At 31.6% G+C, this 27,945-nt stretch overlaps 4 protein-coding genes and 1 long non-coding RNA gene across 13 annotated transcripts; 2 read left to right on the plus strand and 3 right to left on the minus strand.

The window, feature by feature from the left end:
- Nucleotides 1–282: 282 nt before the first annotated feature.
- On the minus strand, nt 283–4,750 carry LOC117155218 (uncharacterized). Its single transcript, XM_076623572.1, has 9 exons — nt 4,402–4,750; nt 3,532–3,849; nt 3,259–3,462; nt 2,628–3,182; nt 2,365–2,540; nt 2,195–2,273; nt 1,294–2,120; nt 998–1,218; nt 283–916 (listed from the first exon to the last, which is right to left on the minus strand). The coding sequence occupies exons 2-9, from the start codon at nt 3,736–3,738 to the stop codon at nt 645–647; spliced, it is 2,541 nt and encodes an 846-aa protein (XP_076479687.1). The 5' UTR covers nt 3,739–3,849; nt 4,402–4,750; the 3' UTR covers nt 283–644.
- Nucleotides 4,751–6,832: 2,082 nt separating this feature from the next.
- Nucleotides 6,833–13,188, minus strand: Nrt (Neurotactin). 3 transcript variants are annotated; one of them, XM_033330951.2, is made up of 7 exons: nt 12,949–13,188; nt 10,694–10,915; nt 9,522–9,716; nt 8,965–9,178; nt 8,344–8,839; nt 7,590–8,258; nt 6,833–7,500 (listed from the first exon to the last, which is right to left on the minus strand). In XM_033330951.2, exons 2-7 carry the CDS (start codon nt 10,904–10,906, stop codon nt 7,113–7,115), a joined length of 2,175 nt encoding a protein of 724 aa, XP_033186842.1. In that variant the 5' UTR covers nt 10,907–10,915; nt 12,949–13,188; the 3' UTR covers nt 6,833–7,112. The 3 variants fall into 3 exon arrangements, with proteins under 3 accessions (XP_033186842.1, XP_076479470.1, XP_033186844.1); XM_076623355.1 differs by lacking the exon at nt 12,949–13,188 and adding an exon at nt 12,568–12,701; XM_033330953.2 differs by lacking the exon at nt 9,522–9,716.
- Nucleotides 13,189–13,890: 702 nt separating this feature from the next.
- Nucleotides 13,891–19,335, plus strand: LOC117155217 (protein O-mannosyl-transferase Tmtc3). The gene is made up of 13 exons (XM_033330947.2): nt 13,891–14,629; nt 15,107–15,243; nt 15,456–15,537; nt 15,757–15,856; nt 15,962–16,077; nt 16,152–16,324; nt 16,427–16,682; nt 16,770–16,918; nt 17,005–17,317; nt 17,396–17,686; nt 17,773–17,955; nt 18,043–18,327; nt 18,415–19,335. Exons 1-13 carry the CDS (start codon nt 14,438–14,440, stop codon nt 19,159–19,161), a joined length of 3,024 nt encoding a protein of 1,007 aa, XP_033186838.1. The 5' UTR covers nt 13,891–14,437; the 3' UTR covers nt 19,162–19,335.
- Nucleotides 15,238–24,844, minus strand: LOC143303469 (uncharacterized). 2 transcript variants are annotated; one of them, XR_013059821.1, is made up of 12 exons: nt 24,753–24,843; nt 21,297–21,389; nt 21,006–21,219; nt 20,819–20,935; nt 20,638–20,751; nt 20,285–20,458; nt 16,801–16,928; nt 16,475–16,650; nt 16,144–16,328; nt 15,920–16,052; nt 15,587–15,850; nt 15,238–15,520 (listed from the first exon to the last, which is right to left on the minus strand). It is a non-coding gene; the product is annotated as an uncharacterized LOC143303469 (long non-coding RNA). The 2 variants fall into 2 exon arrangements; XR_013059822.1 differs by lacking the exon at nt 21,297–21,389 and having other exon boundaries at nt 24,753–24,844.
- On the plus strand, nt 24,558–27,908 carry LOC117155220 (uncharacterized). Of its 6 annotated transcripts, XM_033330955.2 has the most exons (5): nt 24,829–24,957; nt 25,147–25,159; nt 25,265–25,435; nt 25,510–26,431; nt 26,507–27,908. In XM_033330955.2, exons 3-5 carry the CDS (start codon nt 25,316–25,318, stop codon nt 27,577–27,579), a joined length of 2,115 nt encoding a protein of 704 aa, XP_033186846.1. In that variant the 5' UTR covers nt 24,829–24,957; nt 25,147–25,159; nt 25,265–25,315; the 3' UTR covers nt 27,580–27,908. The 6 variants fall into 6 exon arrangements, with proteins under 6 accessions (XP_076479647.1, XP_076479648.1, XP_033186847.1 ...); XM_076623532.1 differs by lacking the exon at nt 24,829–24,957 and adding an exon at nt 24,558–24,719 and having other exon boundaries at nt 25,147–25,435; XM_076623533.1 differs by lacking the exons at nt 24,829–24,957; nt 25,147–25,159 and adding an exon at nt 24,558–24,719.
- Nucleotides 27,909–27,945: the final 37 nt, after the last annotated feature.

Raw genomic sequence — 27,945 nt, forward strand, 5'->3', positions numbered from 1 at the left:
TTTTTTGTTAATTCGTTCTTTACCAAGAAAAAGGCTGAAATAATTTAAACAATAGTTTACGATAATTGTATAATTTAAATACATATCTATTTTTTAATATAAAATAAATATAATGAGTTCAAATATCTTATCTGTTTATATAATCCATTGTATCAAAAAGTACCATATTTATAAAGTAATTAACATTATGAAGAGTTTAAACTATATATTTTCTTCCAGAATACAAGAGAATTAATAATTTATTGAAAAAGAAATTGTATGTTATGTAAAAAATATCAAAACTTTTCAGATCGTATGTATTTACTTAGATCGTAAAAATAAACATATACTCGGTTGTTTGACATGCTTTTTTGTACATAGTTGTATCATCATTTACAAGGAACAAATGTAACAGCATTAGCCTATGAAGTTTATAGAGTATATAAAAGTCTATGAAGTCTATATTCACTCCTCTTTTATGTACAATTCTTATGGTTAGCATCTAACCCTTAGAAATGTTAATCTGAACATCATAAGAATGTTAAAAAATACGCGCATAAGAAATTAATAATTTTATAAAAATAGATCATGTACAGTCTTCTTGTTTCAAACCTTCAATTAGCTATTATACAATTCCTAAAATACTATGAATAAAAACAGAAGCTTCAAAGCTTCGTTTCATGTTTAACCCTGTTTCTGAACAATTGACTTGGTCGAAGTAGTCCTTGAGAATTATTTAAATAAGAATTTCCAGACATGATAACGGTTGCTGAAGAATCTGGATTTAAAAATTCATTTTTATTATTATCCTCAAACGCAAATCGTTGCTGTTGCTGCTGTTGCGTTTCATTATGATTGTTGGACTCATGATTATTTTTCATGCGATAGTGTACTTCAGAATCCGTCTCTTCTTCATTATCCGCACTATCTACATCTCCTGGAAAGATATTAAATAAATACACATAAGAGTAAATGCATTTCATAAAACTGAATTCAAACAAATTTAAGCAGAACGCACCATCGGAACTATTAGTAGAAGGTAAGTAAAAACGTGAGGCTGGAACTTTGTTATTTCCTACACGTCGTTCTCGTTCTCTGGCAGTATTGTTTGGGTGATGATACTTAAATTCGCGTGGTAGAGTATAGCTTCGGGGCAATGATACTTGACTACCTTCCATATCGCTAAGATCTCCTTCTACCTCTCCCTCGCCTTTAGAACTTTCCTCTCCACCATTTTGACTGAAACGTAGAATATATTATAATATATGTTATAACTAATATATACTATTTAATAATATTTTAATCTTTAATTACCGATGATTAACATGAGTAGACGGTGTCCAATGGGAATAATGATGAGGAAGACAGCGCGGTGCGAGTAAAATTTCTGGAGTGTCCGCTCTTTCTCTTTGCGTTGTTCTCCATGAATTCGAAGGATGAATGTTTGGGTAATAGGAAGATGATGGTGGTGGAGGTAAAAGACAGTGCATTTTCACTGGTGGCCACGAAGATAAGGCTAGTCCTCCATTTTGATCACCTACTGATGGCTCAGATGTGAATAAAGGAGAACTGGGGGAAGTATGTAATTTTGTATTAGGTGGTGGTTGCTGATTTGATGCAGGCGATGACGAAAATGATGATGCTGAAGCTGATGGCGGAGGAAATAACTTTCCTTCTTTTATTTCTTCTTGAATTGCTCTTAATTCTCGCAACTGCTGCTGCTTCTTCTCTTGAAGTTTCTCTCTTATTAAATTTACACTTAGAGAGCCAGCAGTTGCAGCATCCATTCCAATTTTTTGTTCATTTGAATGATCATTCTGTATCATGCCGGAATTCACAGATTTCTTCCAAAACGGTATTAATTGACGTGAATTATTATTCACGCCAAGCCATTGTTTCGATTCAGTCACTGTGTTCATGGAAGTTGTGACAGTTCCAGTTTCAGACTGTGGTGGTGGAGGAGGTACGAATGTTGTTGGTTTTTTCTTTTTTCGATTTGGATTTACTGCAGCTGGATTCGTAAAACGACAATTAAATACTCCTGGTATTCCACCATTACTCAACTTAACTTTCCTTACTCCTACATTCATATTTAATTTTTTATCTTCTGTATATTCTATTTGTTTTTCTTCCAGATTATCCTACATACACAATTCCTTTGTTAGAGATATATTTACTATATTGCCCTTAAAAATTTGGTTTTAATTTGTAATACCTGGTTTGACAAAGCTGTGAGATTCGAAGCTGTCATTCTACCACCTGCTTCATACCTTAATCTCCGTACATGAAAAAATCTATAGTTCCATGTAAAGTCATTAACAATTACTATCATTAAATAATATCTATCTTCGCAAAATGAATTGATAAAATTGAACTTATACCTACCTATAATAGAGCCCCATGAAAAACATACCACCAAAAAATAAGGCTAATAGTGTAAGTACTAAAGTTACAGGGTTTGGATGATGTTGGTGTGGAAGAAGATCTGTTCTATTAACACCAACTATCCATACACCAATGAGTAAACTATTCTCCAAAAACATTACTGTGTAAAAAATTACCTAAAAGAATATAAATGAATTGAATACACTTGATTTAATTAACTTTAAATATTAGTATTAAGGAAGCAACATACATCAACAACTCACCATTTTTTGACGATGATTTGTTTCGTGTAAATTTACATACGCAAATATATAAACAAATGCAAGGAGTGAGGCTAAAGACGTTTTTCTTAAAATAGGCAAATGTTCGCCACCGTGAAAAAGACCATCTGGCGTGAGTAGCAACCACATCAACATTGATAGCCAGTGGAGAGCCATGACAATTAGCAACCACTGTCCACCGTAAAGTGAAGCATAAGCTACCAATACTCCTACTCTAGCGCTTACAGTTCCTAAACGCCAAGCTAGTTGTGCCAGCACACCTAGCCATGTCAATACCAAACGTTCTAAATTACGAAGACGTGCTGCACCTTTGCTAAAACTAGCAACTGCCCAACATACACTCCACAAAGATAGACCAGCAGATACTGCAGTTAATTTTGCTAACTTATCACTGTCTCTGTCAGTTTCCTTTGTTTTTCCAACATCTGTATTTGAATCATTATTGACTCCAATAGACAAGAGATATAACTGCAGAAGTAACATTGGTGCAGCTTCACAGAAGGCATGAATAAGACGTAATACACAAAGTTCTCTAACCTAATGATGTAAAATCATTAATTTCAGATAAATTATTTTAAATATATACACAAGCTATTTTTTTCTTGCACCTCACCTCATGTTTAACATAAGTTAAATTAACTGGAATAAATAATTTGAAGTATCTCCATAATACTCCAACTTGAGTTGAATGAAGCAATAAAACACACCATATTGTCCAATTCCCATTTTCTTTCTTTCCATTGATATTGCAATCTGCTATATTGTTACCAGTTAGTTTGCCTCTGGCTCCCCACAAATACCATCTTACACTAATAATCTGAAATTAATAAAGAATATATTAGTTATGACAAATAGAAATTTTTCAGTGCTTTATATGGATACTGACCTGAGAAATAATTAATGAAGTTGCTATAAGAACAATACTTAAGGGAAAGAGAATTGGAGGAGCTACAGAATGTTGGGCAAGAGCATATACCATTGCAAAGTCAAAAACAACGTCACAAAAATATGATGCAAGGGAGATTATGTTGAATAATACATCACACAATGGTAAAAATTCGTGTTGATGCTGTGTCTGCAGATGCTGGGCCATAATGGGCTTTTGTTATCCATTTGGATTATCCAGCACCTTTTCTTCTTGTCAACCTATGCCACACATTCCACAATATAGCAATTGTCTCATACAGTGGGTGAAGAAAGCTAACTGAAATACAAATTGTTAATAAATTACCTATTTATTTTAATATTCAATATAATATGATGTATGAATATTACACAAAAATCTTAAACTAATAGAATACCAAATATAATTCAAAAAGATTTTATTTAAAAATTAAAAAATTGCTTTATATACATATTTTTACTATAAAAATAATTTTTATAGCATATTGCTCTGTAATTGATACATATGAATTCAAATAAATAAATTTGTATGTCTATCACTAATTGAAAATATTACAAATCACATTTTTAACTATTCACATGTGACAACGTCGGAAAACTACAAGTATAAATTTAAAATAAAAACTGGAGTAGACAATAAAATATTGTAATAAGAAACTGACAATAATATTCAAAAAGTTGGAAAATGAAAAATCAATTTTTTACGAACTGGTATGTTTGGTTAAAATGTGTCAGTTGTTTAATAGAAAGAAAGAAAATAGAAATCTCGATAGTCTGGAATAAAAATATTAATATAATGAAAATATAAAATTAAAAAATATTGTGAAGCGTAGGAGGAAGCAAATTGCCTTACCACATTCCTCAAATGTCACCGAATGAGTAATCACAAAAGTAACATTCTCATCTAGATGCTGGGCTCGCAAGAGCTTGGACCAGCGTTGGAATGCGAGGAATTTCTCTGTATACTTCGCGGACGCTTTCAAAAATAAAACTTTTCCTCACCGACTATTCACGATCTGCGTTGCTTTTTGATTGTGTTGGTACATTTTCCGGCGATTCACGTTTAAGAAGGCCGCTTATTTTATTTCAAACAAACTTTAGTTCAATCTACCTGTTGATTCAAGAGACAACTATATATAGATTACTATATAACAATGTAATAAAGTAACATTGCACTTATCGTTGCTCCACTAACTCTAAAACGCAAGATTGTCGACCAAGTAGTCAGGAATTCCAAGCAGTGGTTCTCATCGACAACTTTGCGTAAAATGATTAATCAATCTCTCACATTCTTCGTCAGTGGTTCTCATATTTTTATTATTTCATTTCATTTCTGCAATTATATTGTTAATATAACGAAAATAATATTATAAATAAAATGTATATAAACAATGTATTTATAATTCTGATAATCTAGACTTTATAACTATTTTCGTATAAAATAGACCGCTATTAAGGCAGTATTATGTGTACATATTTAAAAATTTAAAAATATTGGAAAATATGGACATTGATGTTAACACGCATTTATTTCCATGACTTCTTTTAGTATTTTTCGAAGAATGTGACTATAATCGTATAAATAATTTCTCCTAGTGTCTTTATACAATGAAAAACTATCTATATAACTTCGAAATTGATAATTATTTATTTAAGTCATTGTAGATCTTTATATAAATAGATCTTGATTTGGAGATTGATTAAAAATTGCGAATACAAAAATGTCCAGAAATTGAATTTTCCTTCCATTACATTTCATATTTTTTTACATATACACTATCAAATTTTATAAAATTGTCTTCCCTAAAAAAGGCCACTTTTTCTAAGGTCATTAAGTTTTTAGTTTGGTCAAATATTCACTATTACGTAAATTAATAATTGTATTTAAAATCGCACTTCTTATTTTCTCATTGAATTAAATTTACAATTAATAAGTGAAAGATGGCGATTAAATTATAGAAAGTTATTTTGTTATAATAATTATATTAATAAATAATGCTTATTACGTATATTCCATCGTAATAAATGATCCATTTTTAACTATAAAGGTTGAAAAACGAATTACATTTTATTTTTCTCAAAATATCACACAAACATTCGGACGCACAACAATCCAAAAATCATATCAAACATTAAAGTTATAATAGATTTAGGAATATCGAAAATTTTTATATTTTTACCATACATTTTTATAACCGCTCTTTTTTCTAAATTAGTACAAAATGAATACAATATTTTAATTGGTAGTGTTATCAGGATGTACATAATATTCCTAAATCTATACAAGTTTCCAAGTTAAAGGAATAAGTATGTGCCACGGTGCAATTTAATATTATAAAAAACATGAACTCTATAAGTACATATACATTAATGCCGACATATTTAAAGAAAATCTCTTGCACATCTCATTCATTTGCAATATGATAAAAACTTTGCTTAGAGAAACAGATCTTTTACATTATAAAATTATTTTCACAGTTAAAACTAACATAAAAAGACATTCATACGGAAATGAAATGCCGATTTGTAAAATCAGTCTTACAGTTCAAAAATCAGATTGAAGATATATATACATGTATATATCTCTCTATACTCATACGGGGATAGGAATACTTTAAGCATACTGAAACAAAAAGAGAAAACAGCAACAGTAATATATGTACAAAGAAGAAAATATCGAGTATCCTCCGTGGAAATGCTTGAATTTTTATACGTATAAATATCTGGCAGCTTATTAAAAAATGACAGTACATATTCTCTCGAATGTGCTAAAAAAACAATACATTCAGGTAAATTAATGCAAAGTGCTTCTTAATACCTAAAAATGCTTGGACAACCCATGATTGAGTTCGCACTTTATGAAAAAAATATTCTCAAAAAAGTAATAAATAATTATCTTTTACTCTCAAATCTCACATATGAGGTTAAATACAGGTTTATGATTTCAGAATTAAAATGTCACGCTGTACTCATCTGGTTTATACAATAACTAATACTAGTTTCTTTAAAGATAATGTAAATCATAGAATTGGAAAACAGAATATGCTGTTTTGATCGCAAAAATAGCTATTCTTTAAAAAAAAGAAGAAAAAGAAAAAGAACGAAAAGGAACTAAAAGAATAATTTTCTTTATACTTTTTTGATGTGAATCTAGACCTCTGAATTACTATCAGTTATTTTGCATTTACAATTTAATAAGAAAAATAAGTAACGTGCATTATTTTCACGCTTCTATTATTATCTTATAAAATTATTATGATATGATTGAGTATTTCAATCATTATATCAATAAATTGTAATAAAATATCTTAACGATTTTCGTTCAATTTTTCGTAAAACATAATAACGCTTCTTATTATATAAAAATTATTATAAAAAAGAGATAAATAAAAATAGCAATTTAAAATTTTATTTTTTCACTTTTCAAAATCAAGAAGAGATATGTCTTTCCAAAAAGCTCGTAAAGCAAGATCATTCGAGTACAGCACATCTCAAGTATAGTCGAAATCTTGGAATGACCATCAAACATATAATTCCAAAAGAAAAAAAGGAGAAAAAAAGAATTCAATCGACTCGACCATAAGATGGAACTATGTCTTTTGCTATCCAGAAGTCGCAATTAGGATAGTCACGATCAGGAAGCGTATCTTGTCCAACAATTAAAACTCGTTTTATACCATTAGCATCTGCCTGAGCTACCTCGCCGTGCCAAACATAGTGATTGAAAAGCTGCTGCATAGCAGATACGTGTCTTTTTTCAGCAGGAGTACGAGCAGCATATGATCCGAGTATCGCTGCAGCATCACAATCAGGATCTGCAATATGACCCCGTGGCTGCGTCGCTACGTAGAATGGAATATTGGTCTTCATTCTGGCAACTGTCAGCAATGGACATACCACACGAACGTCCGAGATCATGCTTAGTAAACCTTTCAATGTTGCGTTATAACGTCTAAAGAAATTTCAATTTCTTATATTTCTCGATCTCCAACCTCTAGCTTTGATTAATAATGAAATATATAATAAATAAAAGATTCTAACCTGAGAGCTTCGTCCGCTAAACCAGATGTTCCTAATAAGGACTCCTTTACAATTTTCTCTACTTGTGTGGAATTGAGAGTAGCGTTGGAAGTGAGATACTTAAGAGGGACTCCAGCATGTGCAGTAGTGCCCATTACAATTTTCACCGAAAATTCATCCCTTGCCCAAATTTGACCTACGGGTTCCTGAAGAATGGCACGATCGAGCACCAACCATTCATGTCTCCTATCTCTTGTTGTCGCTTCTCTGGTTTCAGGCAGACCAACGTTTCCTAAATGCCATGTTTCAGGAACTGAATCCATTATCTCCTCGGCACTTTTGCTTCGCAAACAAGCGGCGTCATTACATCTTGTAGAATTTAAAAATAGTTCATTAAGTGTTTCGGAAACTTCTAGTTCTCTTCCGGGAAATATCGCACTACCGCTGGAAATCCACACTCGCTGGAAAAGATCCCTTGTTCGCCGAATGCCAACTAAAGTTGTGACAAGCGTTCCTCCTGCCCGATGACCCCATAAAGTTACGGCCGATTTATTTCCTCCGAAATGTTCAATGTTAAGATGAACCCACTGAAGCGCTGCTATGATATCCGACAACCCGTAATTTCCGGATGTGAGAGGATGCGATGTTCTTGAAAGTTGATCTGCAGCTAAAAAGCCGAAGATTCCTAACCTGAAATATAACAAAACTTAACGCTTAAAATATTTATATAAATTATACAATGTTACCAAAATCAAGTTAAGGAGTTAAGACTAACCGGAAGTTAGGTCTAACAAACACCATATCACGGACACGAGCAAGTTTTGCAGAAGGCTGCATTACACCTGGAGAACCACCACTGAGGGTTTCAGCACCAATCATAACGACCACTGATAAAGGCGAATCATATCTGACTTCAGGCGTGAAAACATCTAAATATAAGCAATCTTCGCTTCCGACAATCCTTCCTGAAGCCTCTCGTTGCCAACAAACTTTCGAGGAATTGTGTGCTTGATACGTATTAGTCCAACAGTATTCAATTTTTCTTAGGGGTTCCGCAGGTTGCCAACGACGATTTTCTAATGGTGGGATTGCATATGGGATCCCACGAAATGCGAATGCACCATCTTCTGACACACCTTGCACAGGTCCGCAAGAAGTTACTGCTTTGACAAAGCTCCCATCCTTTATCAACTGTGAAACATTCTTTCTCGGACCGATGCAAGCGATACAGACGATAATCACGACTGATACCAGGATACACAATGTTGTCACTATTATTAACACATACATTACACAAAAAATTAATTACCTACATTATTTAAATTTACATAATTGAAATTGTTCAACATTTTAAATTTAAAATAAAAAGATTCAAATCCAAGTCGTAATTTCGTACCTAGCGCAAATAAATTTCTCCTTGCAGCGGATATACAAGCTACAAGAAAATGCTGTTTAGGAGATTCAATTCCGTCTGGAGCATCACCATCGAGTCGAACAGTTTCCATACCATCTTCGTTACTGATAGGATTTTTCTCCGTCACAACATCGTCAAGAGTTTCAACACTCGCCAATCCAGCAGCTCCGGTAATTCCCAATTCCACTTCACCTTCCTAAAATAATTTATAATATATTACAAAATAATGTACAATTAATTTTTGTTTGTATTGAAATTTATAAGACAATATTTGCATTTTCGTATGTTGAAATATTACTGACTAAAACGAATAAAGCAGCTATTAACGGCGAAGCATACACCTTGGTAAAAGGCAGTACGTGCTTGAGTGTGGTAAATTATGTTTCAAGACTGTATAGGGTTTCGCTCGATATATTTCATTTTTATCATAGATAGTTGACACAAATTTCATATTATATTGGAACTTTGTTTAAGAATCTTATTAAAAAAAAATAATTTAAAGAAAAATTAATATAAAAAAAATATTAACTATTAACTACCTTATTTTTTTTTCTAGGAAAAACAGAGACTAAGGGTAACTTTATGGTGTCGAGAATTCTCTTGCGGCTTTCCTTTTCCTTTGCGTCTTTATTCGGTGTGCTTGTTTTCTCTGATGATACATTTTGATCACTTTCTTTAACAGTTTTTTCCGTTGAATCGCCTTCTCCAATTTCAGTAGGCTTACAATCATCCTCCTAACAATAGAAATTATATATGCATTTGGTGTATGTTCTCTATACAATATATGTTTCTTGCATAACATCAATATTCAATTAAAAAATCATCATCATTATTATCATCATCATTTTGTACCGATATTTATTATTTAAAAGGTACATAATCAATAATGCCAGGTGTGCTGTTCGTCTGACGTCATCCATTGGTTTAATGTTGGAAAAAAATCATTACGGGGCTATGAACACCCCTCATGAACACGCCATGGTGCTCCAGGAACTTGTGCTCTTTCGAATGACATCGTTTCTTTGTAAACAGACAATCGAGCAAAGAAAGATTTATATTCATGGTGTCATCTATGTTTATATCCGTTTAAATTAAGGTTTCGATGCAATTGGTATAATCATATTTTACACGGGTTCTATAGAGATTTATTTAAACGCCCACGGCAATGTTTGCGTGACTACCAGCGCGTGCAGCGAGCTATTTAAAATAGAATAAATGAATCTCAATGACAGTCGTACACCATACAAAACGATTACACGATTACAATGATTTTCACATAATTTTGAAGAATGAATGAAATATTGCGGATGCAAGTAACATTCGCTTTCCCTATGCATTACATCTTTTATAGGGAGGAAAAAATGCAGGATGCTATTAGTAGACTGAGAATGTGTATGTATATATAGGAAATTTAAATATATAAATACGTAATATTTAGAGGATGAAACAAATTTCCATTTATCTTTTATCCATAAAAATTCGAATTTACATAAACATCTGCAATTTAGCTATCAGACTTGGATTTCTTGAGGGAGCATGTTGCAAAGCATTCTGGAGTAAGGTTTAAAGCAAGCTAAAACTCTTAAGGTCCTAGATATCTTGTCAGAGAGATAAGGCCACTTAAAAAGACAGTCCTGATAATATACTATTATTGAAACAAAAAGGAAAGGCAGTTTAAAGAGAATTAAAGAGAAAATTCCTTTGCTATTACTTTACACAACTCCTTGCTCTTTGTACGACAGAAGCCGGGCATCTTAATACCGCCAATTGGAATTTTCTTCTTAGGTTTCTGGTCTTCGGATTCCGCGTCTGGAGCGGTCGATGCCACCGTATGTTTCGTGTTCTCGGCGTTCAACATTTTCTCTCTCTCTTCCTCTGCAATTTCTTTCTTATCCATGCTTTTCTCCTGATCCTCTTGACTCATGCTTTACTCCTAAAAATCGGATTAAACCCAACACCAATTAAATATTAACAGATCGGTGTTTTTAATATATAAATACGTTGCAACGTTTTTTAATAGACATAAATCATATCCACAGACATAATTTATTAATTATTTAATTATTCTTTTGATAGTAATGTTTAGTTATTAAGTAAAAGAGGATCCTTTTTTAATGAATTTGAAAGAATATAAATTTTAATTGGAAGGAGAAATATCATAATGAAAAATTTAAGCTTATGCAATCAAAGGAAAAACGCGTGGGGACGTCACAATTTGTATCACTCCATATACAGAGTGTTTACTCCAATTCAATTCAAATTCAATACACAAACATAAGAAGGAGCAATAATCTGACAGATACCATGAAAATATTTAAAGACAATTTTTTCAGAAAAATAATATGTAATAAACAAATTTAGTTTATGTTTCAACTTGTTTTCTGATAAAGAATCAATCTTTTTCTAGTTGTACCATCAATTAACAGATATCTCATCAATATAGATAGATTTTGATTAATAATAGTTTTATGTTACATGTTTGCAAATGGTTGAAGAATTGTGCGTCGCGTTGGAGTGAACACCCTGTATACGTATTAAGCATTGCAGCTGGCGTCGGGACGCCCAGACGTAAACCGATCGATCGGATGGCATTGCTCTCTGAGCCTATTGCCCCGAGGAGTCTAGCAATACATAGTTACTTCACTTCTATTTTTTCGATAACTTCCGGTAGCTTTACAGAAGCTTTTACTCTTCTATCAAATTGTATTAATTTTTTAATTATTTTACATTATCAATATAGAAACATCATAGACCAATATAATGTATACATATAAATACATGAACATTTGAGTTACAAATATTTGAAAATAAAGTACTTAATTTTTGGTAGAATAAAAATGAAACAAATAATAATTTTGGTAACTTAGAATTTAAATTAGATTAAAATTCGCAAATATTCTATCATATGTTAATATATCTTAATAACTCAAATTTTCAAATTTAAAACATCGAACTGAAATTAAAAGATTCTAATTCAGTAGCATGGATTGTTATGTTATGGACTGTCATAGAATTATACACTTTTTATCTATACTCTCTTTCTTAAGTGACAAATACTTTATATACAAGTATATATAGAATATATAGAATATAAAGAAGTAACGTAAAATAAGAAATAATATTGAATTTAATTAAAGACTAGAACAACGTTTATTTCGTACTATATAATAATTATTTAATATGTACATATTTTCTAATGAATTTCCACTATTCACTCTTTCTTCAAATTGCAATTTATATATTGTTAGTTAAAACAATAATGACAAATATATCGTATATATATGTTTAAAAACGATTAATCTTACTCCAAAAACGTATATGATTAATTTTATTCCGAGAAAGGTTACAAATATGAACGCAATAATATAGTTTTAACATTACAAATACGAAGACATGGAGGTAGTCAGTATACAGACAAATTTGATCCAACAAATACCGGTCGAAAAGTAAAGTGATTTTTTTTCTTTGTACTTCTCCCCTAGCTTGCAGCCCCTTTATATTATGTTTCACGCATCGCCACTGTCGCGCAGTTCCGAAACAAATACGTTGAACTTTCTCTTTCGTGGATACGATTCATACAATTACCTTCTTTCCCCAATAATATTATCCGTTCCTTCGTTTGAACTTAATAAATTATTCGTACAAAATGTATTTAAAATATCCATAAAGACTGTTTCTGCTGCAATTATCTTCTCCTTCTTATCAATTATCTTTTCCTAAAGATAAGCAATTATCTTTCTCCTTTATTTACTATATTATACACATTAGGTAGCCATTTATAATTCGGAATTATTATTTAAAAACAATTCGATCAATGTTTATTCTTATTTCGCGTTTTCCCTTTTATTAATCAAATTTACTTGATTTTATCCACGATTCAGTTCAACGTATCTTTCATTGTACGAATCGTGTGAATGGCATTTTCGATACCGTAGGTAACAGAGAAACAAAGTTGTAAATACTCACTCTTTTCAGCAGATTCGGAAAGGACGCTACTGAATTTTGCAGAAAGATTGCTTCTTTTCTGTGTTGAGAAGCTGTCGGATTGCCAGGCAATCTCGAGATGATCGTGTTGATGCTGCCGATAATGATCACTTCATCGATCGTGAGAAGATATTTAAATTTGATTCGGCACCTTACGAGAAAACTATTTCAAACAGCGCAAATATCACCACAAACGAAACTTAGGGCATGCCTACCTCGACTGTCGCCCTACGAGACGTCTACGATGCTTTTCCCCCACCACGATTTTTATATGATGTGACGCTCCTATTGGTCGATTTTAACTATGCGCGGTCGCTTTGTTTTAAATGCTTCATATCATATACTCTTTTCTTTATTTGTACCTGTTATTAAACACTGTTATACAACTGAAACTTTGCTTATTTTTATAAAACAAATGAAGATAGAAATAAAAATATTTTATTCGATGTATTTATTAGCTATATAACACATATGAATAGAACTAACTCATTAAGAACCAACGATGCAATAACATAACATTACACTTGTGATTTCTTTATAATCAATTCACATTATCGAATTCTAGTGAATTCATGTTGGGATTGCGAAAAAAGATTCCATATCTTCCATATTTTCCATAGATGTTTAAACAAGTTTAACAATTATAGCACAGTAATCTAAATAACCGGTATATATGTTAGGTTAACCAAACATAAAATTTTCTACTACAAGACTTAATCTAATGTTATCACATAATGTCTGAATCTGTTGGATCAATCACTTGCTACAAGCAAAGATAATAAATATCATATACATATCCCTAAAGAAAAAATATTTCAAGAATAAGGATATTTTGAATTATACGTCAGTGAAGATGTGTAAGGTGGTAGTTCGCGCTTAGTCGAGCAACACGCATGCGCGTTCTTTCTGAAGTAAATTCGCGTCGTCGCCGTCGTAATATCGTACTTGCGTTGTACTCGTTTCACGGTACGTAGCGTGCACTGCTGTACAGCCGTATACACGTCTACTGTTTGACAGTTCGATTTTAACGCGCGCACACAGTAATCTACAATTCCGGTTCGCCGGTTTGTCTATTCGGTGTTGAAAATTTTTCCTTTGAGGAACGTTTGAACCTGCTTGCCATTGACATGTCTTTCATCGAATTCCGGAGATCGGCCTGTGAGGAAACCCGCTTGTATTCCACAGTACTGGATACATAAGCGTCCATAATGTGTTCGAAGAGGAACGTACCAACGTCTACGTGCCTAGAGATAAGATTCCTGCGTCTCTTCTGGACATCGCGGGGTTAAACTCTCGGCTCGACAGACAGGATAGCTAGTTAGATAGATAACATAAATAGTTAGCAAAGAAAACAGGGAAAAATATAACGAACAAAAAATAACGTCGGTAGCGAAATCGAAAGAGGTTCCCGATTAGGGTTTCTAAGTCGAAAATCGTGAGAAAAATACGGCCGATCAATGTCTTATTTGTGATGGGAGTGCCTGCGCGGGGAGCACTCGCGGCGATTGTCGCCATAAGCGCGTTCGCTGTCTATCTAAATAGCCTTAATTGCGGCTTCGTTTTCGATGACATTTCTGCGATAAAAGATAATCGCGACTTAAGGCCTCATACACCTCTAAAAAACGTTTTTTACAATGATTTCTGGGGTACTCCGATGCATAAGGTGGGTGAATACGATAGAGAGGTGGTTTCGATTCCCCCTTCCCCCTTTTACTCTTGTCTTTACCTTCTTGTGTATTGATCCGTTCAACTCTTCTCCTCCTTTCCCTTCCCTTTCGATTTGGTTCGATTCGAATCAGTTTTATCCAAGTCAATTTTTTAGTTTCATTTCGAATTATTTAAGTTTCTTACATGGATAGAATCAATATTTTTTTTCAGTCGACTTTATTTCTGGTCAGAGAAGTTTGCTTTTTTTGTTGCTTGCCGATCGTTTCAACGAAGATAATGTTTTTCGTTTATTTTGCTCTTAAATAAAATTGTATAATAAACGCAAAACGTTAGAGTAACTTTCTGTTTATTTTGCTATGTTTCACTATGTATGATCCTATGAAATATATAATTAAAATATTTTATTGTTTATGTAGTTGTATAAGATTATCTTATGTACAAAATATTGAAATAATCCTGTTCTTGCAAATAGGAGCAGTCGCACAAATCATATAGACCTTTGTGCGTTCTCACATTCCGATGGAATTACTTGATTCACCAGTTGGATCCTATGGGATATCACCTGCTTAATGTTATCCTACATGTTGGAGTATGCTTATTATATTTCAGGTGTGTGTTTTTTTAAACTAAGACTTCTCCTTTTTAACTTTGCTATATAATTAATTGATTTAGTCCCACAAATAGTAGGCAAATTAAAAATTAGATACTGAAGGAATGTAACACAACATTAATAACTTATTTATATATCATTGAAATTGTTTTCATTCATTTTATAAAGTAGTTACAAATCAGTATAAAGTGTGTCTTAATCACCATTGCAGGACATGCTTGATGTTTCTATCTGATTCTGCAACTTTTGTATCTTCTCTTCTGTTTGCGGTTCATCCTATACATACAGAGGCAGTAAGTTGTTTAGACTGCTTTCCATATCGATCGAATCGATCGACGTTACCTTGAAATTATATGAGAATATTATTTGATAATTATTTCTAGTCCTTGTTCTTCCCTTCGGCGACAATCTATCATGTGTCCAGATTCAAAGGGTCGACGTCGAGCGATCGATCGCGTCGTAGTTCCTAGTTCGTGTTTAGATGCATTGTCAGTGGATAATCGTGTATTAAGGTTACAGGAGTGGTCGGAAGAGCAGAAACATTGTCCTCTTTATTTTATTTAGCGGCTCTAATCATGTACACTAAATGCTGTAGAAGTAGAAGATCTACAGGTAAAAATGTTTAAAAGTTTCTTTTTATCCTTATTTCCTAATAGATTTACTACTACAACTTACTATTCATTCAAGTAGATATTAATGTTTTTATATTTTTCTTAGGATGGAAATCTTTGATATTATCTATGTCTTTTGTTTTCACTGCCATGTTGTGCAAAGAACAAGGAATAACAGCCACTGCAGTTTGTGTATTCTATGAAATTTTTGTTGTGCAAAAGGTAAATGTATATGTAAACCATATTTATTAATATTAAATATTTATTTCAACTTGTATATTTCATTACCTGCTTAGGTAAGAGCAATGGATATTTTCCTAACGTTAAAGGCAGCTTTTGGTGGGAAGAAAATATCACTTGCTTGGTCCAGTGAAGGTACAAAACGATTGACAGTCCTTACGCTTGTCACGTTTAGTTTACTTATCCTTCGGCTACATGTAATGGGCTCAAAGTTACCTGTATTTACCAGGTATCTATAAATAATAATTAAAAGATATCAAAGAATCTTATTCTTGCAAATAATAGTTCTAATAGTAAAACAAAGAAAAATAATTCTTTAATGACACTTTAGATTTGACAATCCCGCATCTGTGGCCCCAACGCCAATAAGGCAGCTTACCTATAATTACCTCGCAGCAGTTAATCTAAGGCTGCTATTTCTTCCAAGCGATTTATGCTGTGATTGGACTATGGGAACGATACCGTTAATAGAAAATTTTACAGATCCTCGTAATCTGGCCACTATAGCAACTCATACGACCATATTAGGATTGTTGGTAACAGCAATTTTAACACCTAATAGACAAACTTCCATTATTCTCATAATGGTTAGTATCAAATGTAGATTAACTGTTTTTCGCTTAAAGTAAATGTATTATTTCCAAGAAGTAATATGAACCAAATGTTTTGTATAGAGCTTGGCTATGATGATACTCCCATTTTTACCTGCCTCAAATCTCTTCTTCCCAGTTGGATTCGTCATTGCGGAAAGAGTATTGTATGCTCCGTCTATGGGATTTTGTATGCTCATTGGATATGGATGGAGCATTTTATCCGATAAAAAGTAAACTTCGCTAAAAAGAAAATATCGTTGAGTATTCAAAATTTTCTCAAAAACATATTTCTAATTTTCATTTCTTATATTTGCAGATTTAAGAAAGTAACACTATTTTTATTAATAACTCTTTTGGCTGCACACACAACGAAGACTTTTATCAGGAATTACGATTGGTTGGACGAATATTCTATATTCATGTCGGGATTAAAAGTGAATGTTCGCAATGCTAAATTGTTCAATAATGTGGGGCATGCTTTGGAAAGTCAAGGAAGATTCAAGGAAGCATTAAATTTTTTTAATATGGCTGTGCAAGTTCAAGGCGATGACATTGGTGCACACATTAACGTGGGTAGAACCTATAATCATCTGAAAATGTTTAAGGAAGCTGAAGATGCATATCTGAAGGTAAATGCATAGTTAAAGTGATGTATTTATTAGAATGTAATGATAAAGTATTAAGTTTATCTGATAACTTTCTTTCAGGCAAAATCTTTACTACCAAAAGCAAAACCCGGAGAGTCGTACCAAGCGCGAATAGCTCCGAATCATTTGAACGTTTTCGTAAATTTAGCAAACCTAATAGCGAAGAATGCAACTAGGTTAGAGGAAGCCGATCTGCTTTATAGACAAGCCATTAGTATGCGCGCCGATTACACGCAAGCGTATATTAATCGAGGCGATATTTTAATTAAACTTAATCGTACCAAAGAAGCCCAAGAAGTTTATGAACGGGCCCTTTTTTACGATAGTAACAATCCAGACATTTATTACAACGTAAATATCAAGAATGAAATCATTAATGTTACCAATGTTTATTAAAAAAATAAACTATTAATATGATAATGCTTTAATTTTTAAAGCTTGGGGTCGTATTTCTTGAACAAGGGAAAGCATCTCAAGCTCTAGCATATCTTGATAAGGCTCTCGAATTTGATCCAGAACACGAACAAGCGTTACTCAATTCAGCTATTTTACTCCAAGAGCTAGGACGTGCTGAATTACGAAAAGTAGCTAGAGAAAGACTTCTGAAACTTTTACGAAAAGTATTTTGCTCTACATTTATTCATACACAATGTAAAGATAATATTTCAAAATAGTTCTTCACATCATAAATGTATTGATACTTTCAGGATTCTAACAATGAACGAGTTCATTTTAATCTTGGAATGCTGGCTATGGATGACCATGATAGCGGAAGCGCAGAACGATGGTTTCGTAATGCTGTTGCTCTTAAAGAGGATTTCCGTTCAGCATTATTCAATTTGGCTCTTTTGCTAGCAGATGAACAACGCCCCCTTGAAGCTGCTCCATTTTTAAACCAACTAGTTAGATTTCATCCGGACCACGTTAAAGGATTAATCCTTCTAGGTGATATTTATATAAATAATATAAAGGATTTGGATGCTGCTGAAAATGTAAGTTAGAGAGATAGAAGTCATAAAATTCTTTCAAATATTTTATGCACCATAGAAACACTAATGGGGATTTTTTAATTGTTACAGTGTTACCGTAGAATACTGCAACTGGACCCAACAAATATTCAAGGCCTTCACAATTTATGTGTCGTAATGGTTGAGCGTGGTAAGTTAGGCTTGGCTGCTCAATGTTTGGAAAGAGCTGCAGCCCTGGCACCTCATCAGGATTACGTGCATAGACACCTGGCTATTGTCAAGGCTCGTATCAGCAGACTACCTCCGGAGCAGCGCGACACAGAGGTGTTCGACGATTCCTTTTGGCAAACTGGTCCCAAGGAAAGAAATTTCAACATGGGAGATATTTCCAGCAGCAGTAGTGTTGGAAGTACTAGTGGCGCAAATGGTCTCGGCAATATGGAAAATAGCGGTAGCCAATTTCTAGGCAAAACGGATTCTGTATTCTCGAATCACCATAATCATATAGGCCATAAAAAGAGCAGCACGGACTCAATGAATAATCATATTGTGCATCTGAAGAGTTCATCGAAACCTGCAAGAGTTCCATTGAATGAAGTGAAGCAGGAAGTGAAAGATACGCACATCAATCACGACAGATCGTTGAAAACGAGTGCAAGTTCGAACGAGCAGCAAGAATTTTCGCCTGGAAAGGTTTTTGGTAAAAGCGTGAGCTCAGATGCAACGGAATTGACAATCGATCGGGAACGTACGACTAAAATGAGTAATTCGGAGAAGTTCGATAGCGCTACACCGGCATTTTCAACTGGCGAAAAGCATGCTGGAACCACGCGACAAAAAGATACCGCACTTTCATAGTACTGACATTTGAAAATCGCGCCGAATATTGTATAAAGTTATATTCTACATATAACGAAAGAATATGGTGGTACAGTCGTATAGAGCTAATGTGTGAATATAAAATAAATACAGAGTATTGTTTTATATGCTGTACGAATAGAACGTTTTGTAAAATATATTAAAAAATGTGCATTCCTTTGGTTTTGTCTTTATAATCGAATACGAATAGAGCTTTTACCTCTGCTCATAAATTATGATTCCTCATTCTATATTTTAAACATTCATATATTTTTTATTATATACGTTATTTTTTTTTATCAACTTCAATTAAAGAAGTATTTGAACATCATCTTTTTTATTCCTGTAAAATATATTTTGATACCAATATCTTCTTTTTAAAGATCATTTTATAAATTTTGTTTGATTGTGCTCGAAAGAGAAATGAGAAATTGATATGCAGCGAAATACCATATTATCTCATTTAATGTAACAAAAGATAATGTGTTCAATATTACTAGAGATGTTTCTACAATTTTATAAAGAACTCAGCAACCTTTTTTGCTAACATATTTTTTCTGCTTTTCCTTAGTGAATCACGAGCTTCTTCACGAGCCGGTAAGTACATCCCTTAACGTATAATTTGCATTTCCATTTGTATATTGTATTTTTATTAACTTACATTTAAATGAGAAATAAATATAATACACAGAATATATATTTAGCGCTAAAAAAGTAAGAAGGTTAATTTCAAAGGTAAATTTTAAAAAGAAACCAAAGAAGAAGATAATTTGAGATCAGTGAGTTTCATGTTCACCTCTTCTCAAGATTTAAAACTAAACTTAGGTCCCTATCACTGTAAGCGGATTTCTTGTCAATAACGTGGATAACGATAGTAGTAATAAGTAGTAGTGATAGATAATAAAGTAATGCGATAATCAGCCAGGAATACAACTACAACGCTTGGCTAAAAAATGAAAAAAGAAACAAGAACAAAGTAGAAATATGTGGCTGCTCGCGCGTTTACCATCTCTATCACCAACTTGTGTTAGTAGGGACTGAGCTTATATGCATATTGCTGGGATTGCCGATTTTAAACAGAGTAAAGTAACTAGTAATCGGTGGATCAAGAATCGAATACGACCTCCTCTCTTTCCTCTTCTTCTTTCACTTCTTTCTATCCTCAATGTTATATTTCTCTTTTTTCTCTTCTTCCATCTATAGACCTTTTTTCCTTACTCTTGCTTAAAGAAAATCAAAGAGAAAAATAAGGTGTTCAAGTGGATCTGGAAAATCTTCAGTGTATTAAAGATGTTCTCTGAAAAAGTAGACGCGTCAGGTGTACATAGTAATTGTTCAGTATTTAAACGTGTATTCAAATTTTAAAGATGGAAGGGTATTGTTGAACGGAAACGGTGGTGTTTAATTGTTTCGATGAACCGAATGAAATGAAGACAAATAAACGGAAAAAAAGAACAATGCATTATTACGAATTACCCTTTTGCGTCGATCATTTCTGTTCGTTTTAAGCGTCGACATCTGGTCAAAGGATATTTGTGTCATCTTTGGTTACGGATTATGGAAGTATGAACATTTTCATGAGAGAAGTACCTAAACAAAGCGATTACAATATTTGTTTTAATTTAATTTGAAATCGTTGCTGAAAATTCGATCTTACCAGAGTGGTTGGAAGATGTCGATAAATTAATATAATCGATTATCTCTTACCGATTACATAATTCAATAGATCAATAAGCAATTGTCAGAACCATTAAGACAGTTCCATTTCTACGCTCTGAAAATTTACGATATTACAGAAAAAGACAATTACGAAAAGGGAAGGAGAATATGAATAAAATACTTACTGTATATGTCAATGTTCAAGATTGTGAAGAAATTTTTTATCCTTAGAGTTAATCGAAAGGTAACTGTCCAAAATTATATAAACTAATTCCTTTCATTCATATATATAACGGCATGCAAAATAAAATTGAAATTATCGATTCATGATATGAGATATTCGATATCAATCAATTCGATATATTCGATACATAGTATTGCCTTGCAAACTGACGATCACTATAAAAAATACCTTCGTTGTTAAATAGTTGAATAATCACTAATTTTCTAGCTCTAATATTAATTCTAGTATTAACCTTTTACAGTCTATGGTATTTTCAAACTTTCGTTGCAATCGATTCACGCTGATTTCGTCAGTTATTATTGTTAAGACAATATTTTGTAGTTTTCTGCTACATCAATATTTTAATAACACAATAATGCAACATATATAATATATGATATCATATACGAAATGTGATGTGACGATGAAGGCTTAAATCCTATTCAAATAATTTTGTAAATTTACTGTTTTTTTTTTTAATTGTGTAACTCTTCTATATAGCGATTTGACGATGTAATATAAACTATAAACTATCAATTTTCGAATTTCAGTATCTCAGAGTAATTTCAGTATTACTTGGGTTAAGTATCGGATATCACTGTCTTATTCTATTTCTCTATTCACTTCACATCGAGACAGAATTAATGCCATAGATCTTCTCTTATTAACTGACCAGATTATCTAAATAATTGGTCAATTAGCAAGACAATCAATAAAATCTATATGAATTGATATTATCTATTTATACCTATTAGTAATAAATATAATCTATACGAAACGGTAATCTATAATATACAGTTTAGATTTAGAATATTGCAATTTAAAAATATGCAGGAGAAACAGATATTTTTAAATTGAAGCCTTAAGTTTATTTCTTATCAGTGTGTTCAGCGACAATATTATCTACATTTGTTTTCATTACGTACATACAACTTAAAATTTTATCGAAATAGAAAAAAAGTGAACTCTTACAATAACGAATATTTTTGCATTCAATAATTATCACGCGTATTATTTTTTATTTCGCGTTGCTTCTCGAAATGTATGTATTTTGCTTGTATGATTACGTGCAAAGAAAAATACATTCCTGCTTATTGAATTTTTATTTATGTTTCATGCTCTTTATCAACCTGCACAATTCAACCGCGAAGAATATATTTAGACTATTCAAAATGCTATCCTTCGACTAATGTAATTGATTGTGAAGAAAAAGAAATCTACCAACCTGTGATACATCGTGATATACACATATAATATTCCTATACATGTATACATATATGTATATATACATACTTTATTGATCTCTATCTTGTCGATGTATGAGTAAGTAACTCTATTACAATAAAATATATTCCCTTTTATTATAGAGCTTGATCTTTTCATTATTTATTTTTCGATAATGTACAAATTATTATCTTACATCGATTGGAGGTTTAAAAACGATTTTGTTATATAGTTCATTCTTAACCAATTAAAAAGAAGAAAAACCGCAACAATTTGTGAGAGTGAATAGAATGTTACACTGTGGGAAATAATAGTTAAATAATATCTATGTTGCTGAAGGAAGTTATATCAGCACGGTACGTTGAATCGTGAATCATTCTCCAGTATGATAATTAATATCTTAAAAACAATCGTCAGTATTTCCTATGACCATTATTTCTATCTAAATTTAATTATTTATCAACTTTTTATAAAATACCATTAGTATTGTTTATCTTAAAAAAATGTTACTGCTATTATTTCAACTTTTTTGTGTATTTATTGAAATAAATTTTTAAAGTAGATAATACGGAAAAGGTGAAGGAATAATTCTTTGATGATATAATGTTGCTCGATCTTTTACACAGGTTTCCTTCCTGATAATCTTTTTCAAATATTCGCGCGTGGATGAATAAGGGGAATTCTTGAGATATTTGAAAAGCATTCGATCCAGGATTTTAACACGGAAACATTTACAGTACAAGATTCACATTTGCACGAATGATATCTAAAAATAGGTCGTTACTCGACGACTGGTACGCGACAGCAACAGCATGGGGCTTCATTATTGATAAGTCCTGATAAAAGTTAATAAAAGCGATTTAAATAGACATACTTGAGAGGATCCACTTATGATACTTGAATTTCGAGTTCACCCAGTACAAGTGTTCGCTTTTAAGTTTAGCTCATTTGGATTTACAAAAATTCAGTCGACATTCTTTCTATTACGAATAGATGTTACAGTTCTTTGACACCTTTAATTTATCAGTAGTTGAATATCATACTAATTATATTATATAGTACTGTATATTATATTAATAGTATCGTACTATATGATACTAATACTGTTATAATGTATAAGCTGCAGATGTTTATGAATTTATAGAGAACTTGAATATACAAAAATATACAAAGTAAAACAAACATATTAGGTGCTATTTCATTAATTGCATTCATGAAAATATAAATTTGCATAAATATCTGTATTGTAATAATAGAATATGATTAATGATTTTCTTCAATGAGAGTAAGCTACTATAGTATTATTATTATTACAGAATCTTACTAAATGTAAAAATTTGCAAAAATATTTCTTTGCTTCTAGATGTACGCAAATCGATTATACGCGCTCATGAGTTTAATACTCGTGATAGTGATCCTAATACCGGTAGCGGAACATGCATCGGATACATACAAGCAGCGGAACATACATGGATCGGATGTATTTCAGTATGGTCAAAAGGGACAATCTAGGGATCAATCTCGAGATCAATCTCGAGATCAATCTATGACAGAAATGCACCAATATTGTGGCCGAATTTTGTCAAGTACTTTACAGATAATATGCGGTAGTGTTTACAATAGCCGATTTAAAAAAAGCAATCAAGGTAAGTAGATCATACATTGCAAAAAGCATATTGCTCCTAAATCATTTGTTGCAAGAAAAAGATAGGAAAGGGAAGTATGTAAATATTGTTAAAAACGTTGCTACTACTGACCGATATCAAATGGAGGAAAATTATAGGAATTTCAATATTTTCATTTAAATATTATATATTCTTTCTTTTTCTTTTAGAAATGGAGATGGATGATTATATGGCCTATAGTTACGATCTGCATCCTTATAAGTCTATCAAGAATGCGAAAAAAATGATTAGATTTCGAAGAAATGGACGGGGAATTCACGAGGAATGTTGTTTAAAATCTTGTACGACCGAAGAGCTGCGCTCCTATTGCGGTGCTCGTTGATGAGAGAATCATTTTTTAAAACATAAGCAAAAGATTGAGGAAATGCTTAAATGTAATGTTTTCCCTATTTACTAACATACCATATTTTCGATAGCCATTTTTTATGTTTCAATCAATGTAATAATTCAGCAAAAGCAACATGATATTCTGTATAATCTTAGATCTATTTAAAACTGTTAGCTCAAACAGTTTATTCAGAAATGATCTACTCATCTCAATTTTATGTGATAATATAATTTATACAATTATTCTTAATTCTTATTCATTCCTTATTGTACTATATGAAATATACAAAGACTTTAATATCGAACGATGTTGCTTTAACCAAAGTGAATACCTTATTCGTGATAACGAATAGTATATATGTGATATATAATACATGCTTGTAATCAATTGTATAAGAGATTGTAATTGTTATATGATCATTTTTAAAAATTAAGAGCTAGTAAGTACTTATATATATGTGATGAAAACTTACTAAGAGTTGTTGTCAGCTTTAATCGCGTTGACTTAACTGACTCAAATGTTTAAAAATTTACTGAAAGATCTGATCTCATTTGTACTTAACCATATATTGTGTAAGACTAAATTCAATGTTAATTATTAAATATGTTTTCATGTACCAATGTGTCGTTATTTAAAAATACACAATCATTAAGAAAAACGATAATAACAATCAATAGGTTAGTTTTTATAGATTTAATTTTTTAAAAGATATATATATATATATATATATATATACATATATATATACGTACAAATTATTTATAAAATATATGAATACATATTTATAAATTTTAATATATTGTTTTAAATTGTAAATTGAATTATAATAATTTATGTATTCACTTTATATATATCCTTGTATTTAGGTTACATATGCATGTAAGTACACACAAAATAATTTAAAAAATAAAGAAACGAAATGTATGCGTATAATTGTATAAATGTTAAAAAAGATTCTTCATATCAAATATGAAACTTCTTCAGGCGAAAGATTTTCGGAACCTTCATATTATGTGAATAAATATTTAGCAAACAATGGAGATGGAAGAAATTTATAATCTCACTATTTTTCCATTAGTTACGTCCAAATTTTCAGTTCAATGGTCTACAGATAATCATATATCAATTCTTACTGAAAGAGGAATTCACATATTCGTAAGTTTAATCTAATAGTATCAATATTATATGTGGAATTAATATAATATACCTAATGACGTTATCTTTTGCAGGAATTCATACCTTCTCCAATGTCTCCTTGTTCAACTATAAAATTTATTAGATCTTTCATTTATGCACCTTCAACACTTCCAACAGAGAATATATCTAACAAAATAGAATCTAAAATTTGGGGCATGCAACGTGAAGCAGTTTATTCATTTATAATGGAGGAGAGTTTAACTCCAAAATTATCTAATTTAAAAGAAATGGTACCAAAAATAATTGACTTAACTTGGTCACCACAGAACTTAATACATCCCAGCAAGTGTCTTATTGCAATTTTAACTTCAGCAGGTGCTGTTACAATAGCATATAAAATTTCTAAAGACTGGTATCCTGCATATGATTTATCTTCTATACGCTATAATTTTATAGAGCAAGAAATTAATACAAAACTGAAAGAATCTAAAAATAATTCAACTTTATTTGAAACATTTAAAAATTGTTTAAAAGCATTACAAGCTTCTTGTTTTACTTGGAGCAAGCTTTTTGTAAATTTTGCATATTTTGCTGTTGCATATTTCAATGGAGATATAATTATCTATAAAATTCCAAAAATATCCGACTATAATGAAATATCAAATCCTGAGATTATAGGAACAATAAGATTAAATGAATATATAAAAATAAGTGCTTTAAATTGGGTTACAATTGACATAAAAAAGCATTTAATTATTGTTGGATATATTGATGGACGTATTCATGGTCTTAATATTGAAGATCATGATCAGAATATAGAGCTAAAATTTATTGAGAAATATTACGATTATAAAGATCGTATTTCTATTAGCGCTATAAGAATATTTCCTCAAAATGACTTGAACATAAAAATCTTGGTTGCAAAAGGTCCCTTTTTGTTTTTATTCTGCATTGAGAAAAATGGTACACTAAAAACTATGGAACATTTGCAATTAGAAGGCTTCACGATCTCGGGTAAATAAAATTGCGTTACTATACAATTTACAGGAAAACGTACAATATTAATATAAGTAAATTAATAATTTTTAGGAATGACTTGTATAAGCACAAATTATGCATTAGTCACTACAGAAAATGGCTTAATGTTTTCAGTTAATACGGAAAGAAATCAATTTTTAAAAAAGAAGGTAAACAATAAATTATCGCAAAGTCATGTTCGATATTTAGGTTGCGCACATTCTCCAAGCGTTGTAATTTTTATAAACGTAACTAGTCCGAACACTATATACGACCATTTAGTAATGAAGGAACCGACCAAAATATATATGTTCTGCTTAAAACATAAAAACTGGGACCCATTAACTGTTTTAAATGAGAACAAACATGAGAGATTAGAGCAATTATGGGATTGTTTAGAAGCGATTAGGATGAAAGCAACAAGAGCATTAAATCCGACGATTCTTTTATCAAAAGTACCATCCAATTTAGAATCTTTATCTTTGCATGAATTACGAGTAGTAATGTGGACATCTGTGATGATACAAGTTTGTGAAAAGAAAAAGGTCATTCAGGGAATAGGTAGTATTGCTGGAGAAATATCAGAAGCACAACCCTTAATTTTTGTTCACTCTGCATGCAATTATCTTATGCGTCTTGAAAGCAGATCTTCTTTGTCAGAACAGCAAAAGCTTTCCATATGTTTATTAAAGATGCATTTAGAAGCATATTTGACTGGAGAAGAAAATAAAAAAGTAACACCATTTTACAAACATATTAAAGACGTTTTAAAAGAAACATGCAAACTCAATTTAAGTAATATTGAGACTTGCAATCTGTGTGGTGAAATTATAAATGAACTTCCTTGGAAAGTTACCAAATGCTCAAAAGGCCATATATTACCTAGGTGTCCTATTACCCTCTTGCAAATAACTACCATGCAGTACCGAACATGTCCAATATGCAGTTTAATTTTTCATCCATGCTTGGAAAAAGAGTTTGAAGAAACAAGATGTCTTTTTTGTGATGTTCCTGCACTTGAAGAAAACCGAGTGCTGAATACAAAATGTTATATTCCGAAAGAAAAAAGTTTGTCCAGTTTACAAAGTCATACTCTACAGATGTCAGAAGATCGAGAAATGGATACAGTTGCTGATGAATCTTAAGCATGTAAATATAAAAATATATCTAGTAATAAATGATATAGGTCTTTCAAGATTTAAAATAATATTTCCTGGATCAACAGAAAATTTATTAGGCCTCCATCAGGAAAAATATTAACTTCTTAGGTGATTTATTCTGTAATAAATTACTTAAATTATAAATTATCTGCATGTGTGTGTATATATATATACATACACACACATATATATATATGTTATATATATATAAGTGTATATATGTATATATAGATAAATATATAATTCTATGTATTTATTTATTGTTAAATAATATGTTTTCAATAATGAGTAAATAAAAGTGATATTTTAAAGAATTTTGTTGTGAAATTCTCCAACCCATTTTCCACATGC

This window comes from Bombus vancouverensis, chromosome 12, assembly GCF_051014615.1.
Source record: "Bombus vancouverensis nearcticus chromosome 12, iyBomVanc1_principal, whole genome shotgun sequence".
NCBI lineage: Eukaryota > Metazoa > Arthropoda > Insecta > Hymenoptera > Apidae > Bombus > Bombus vancouverensis.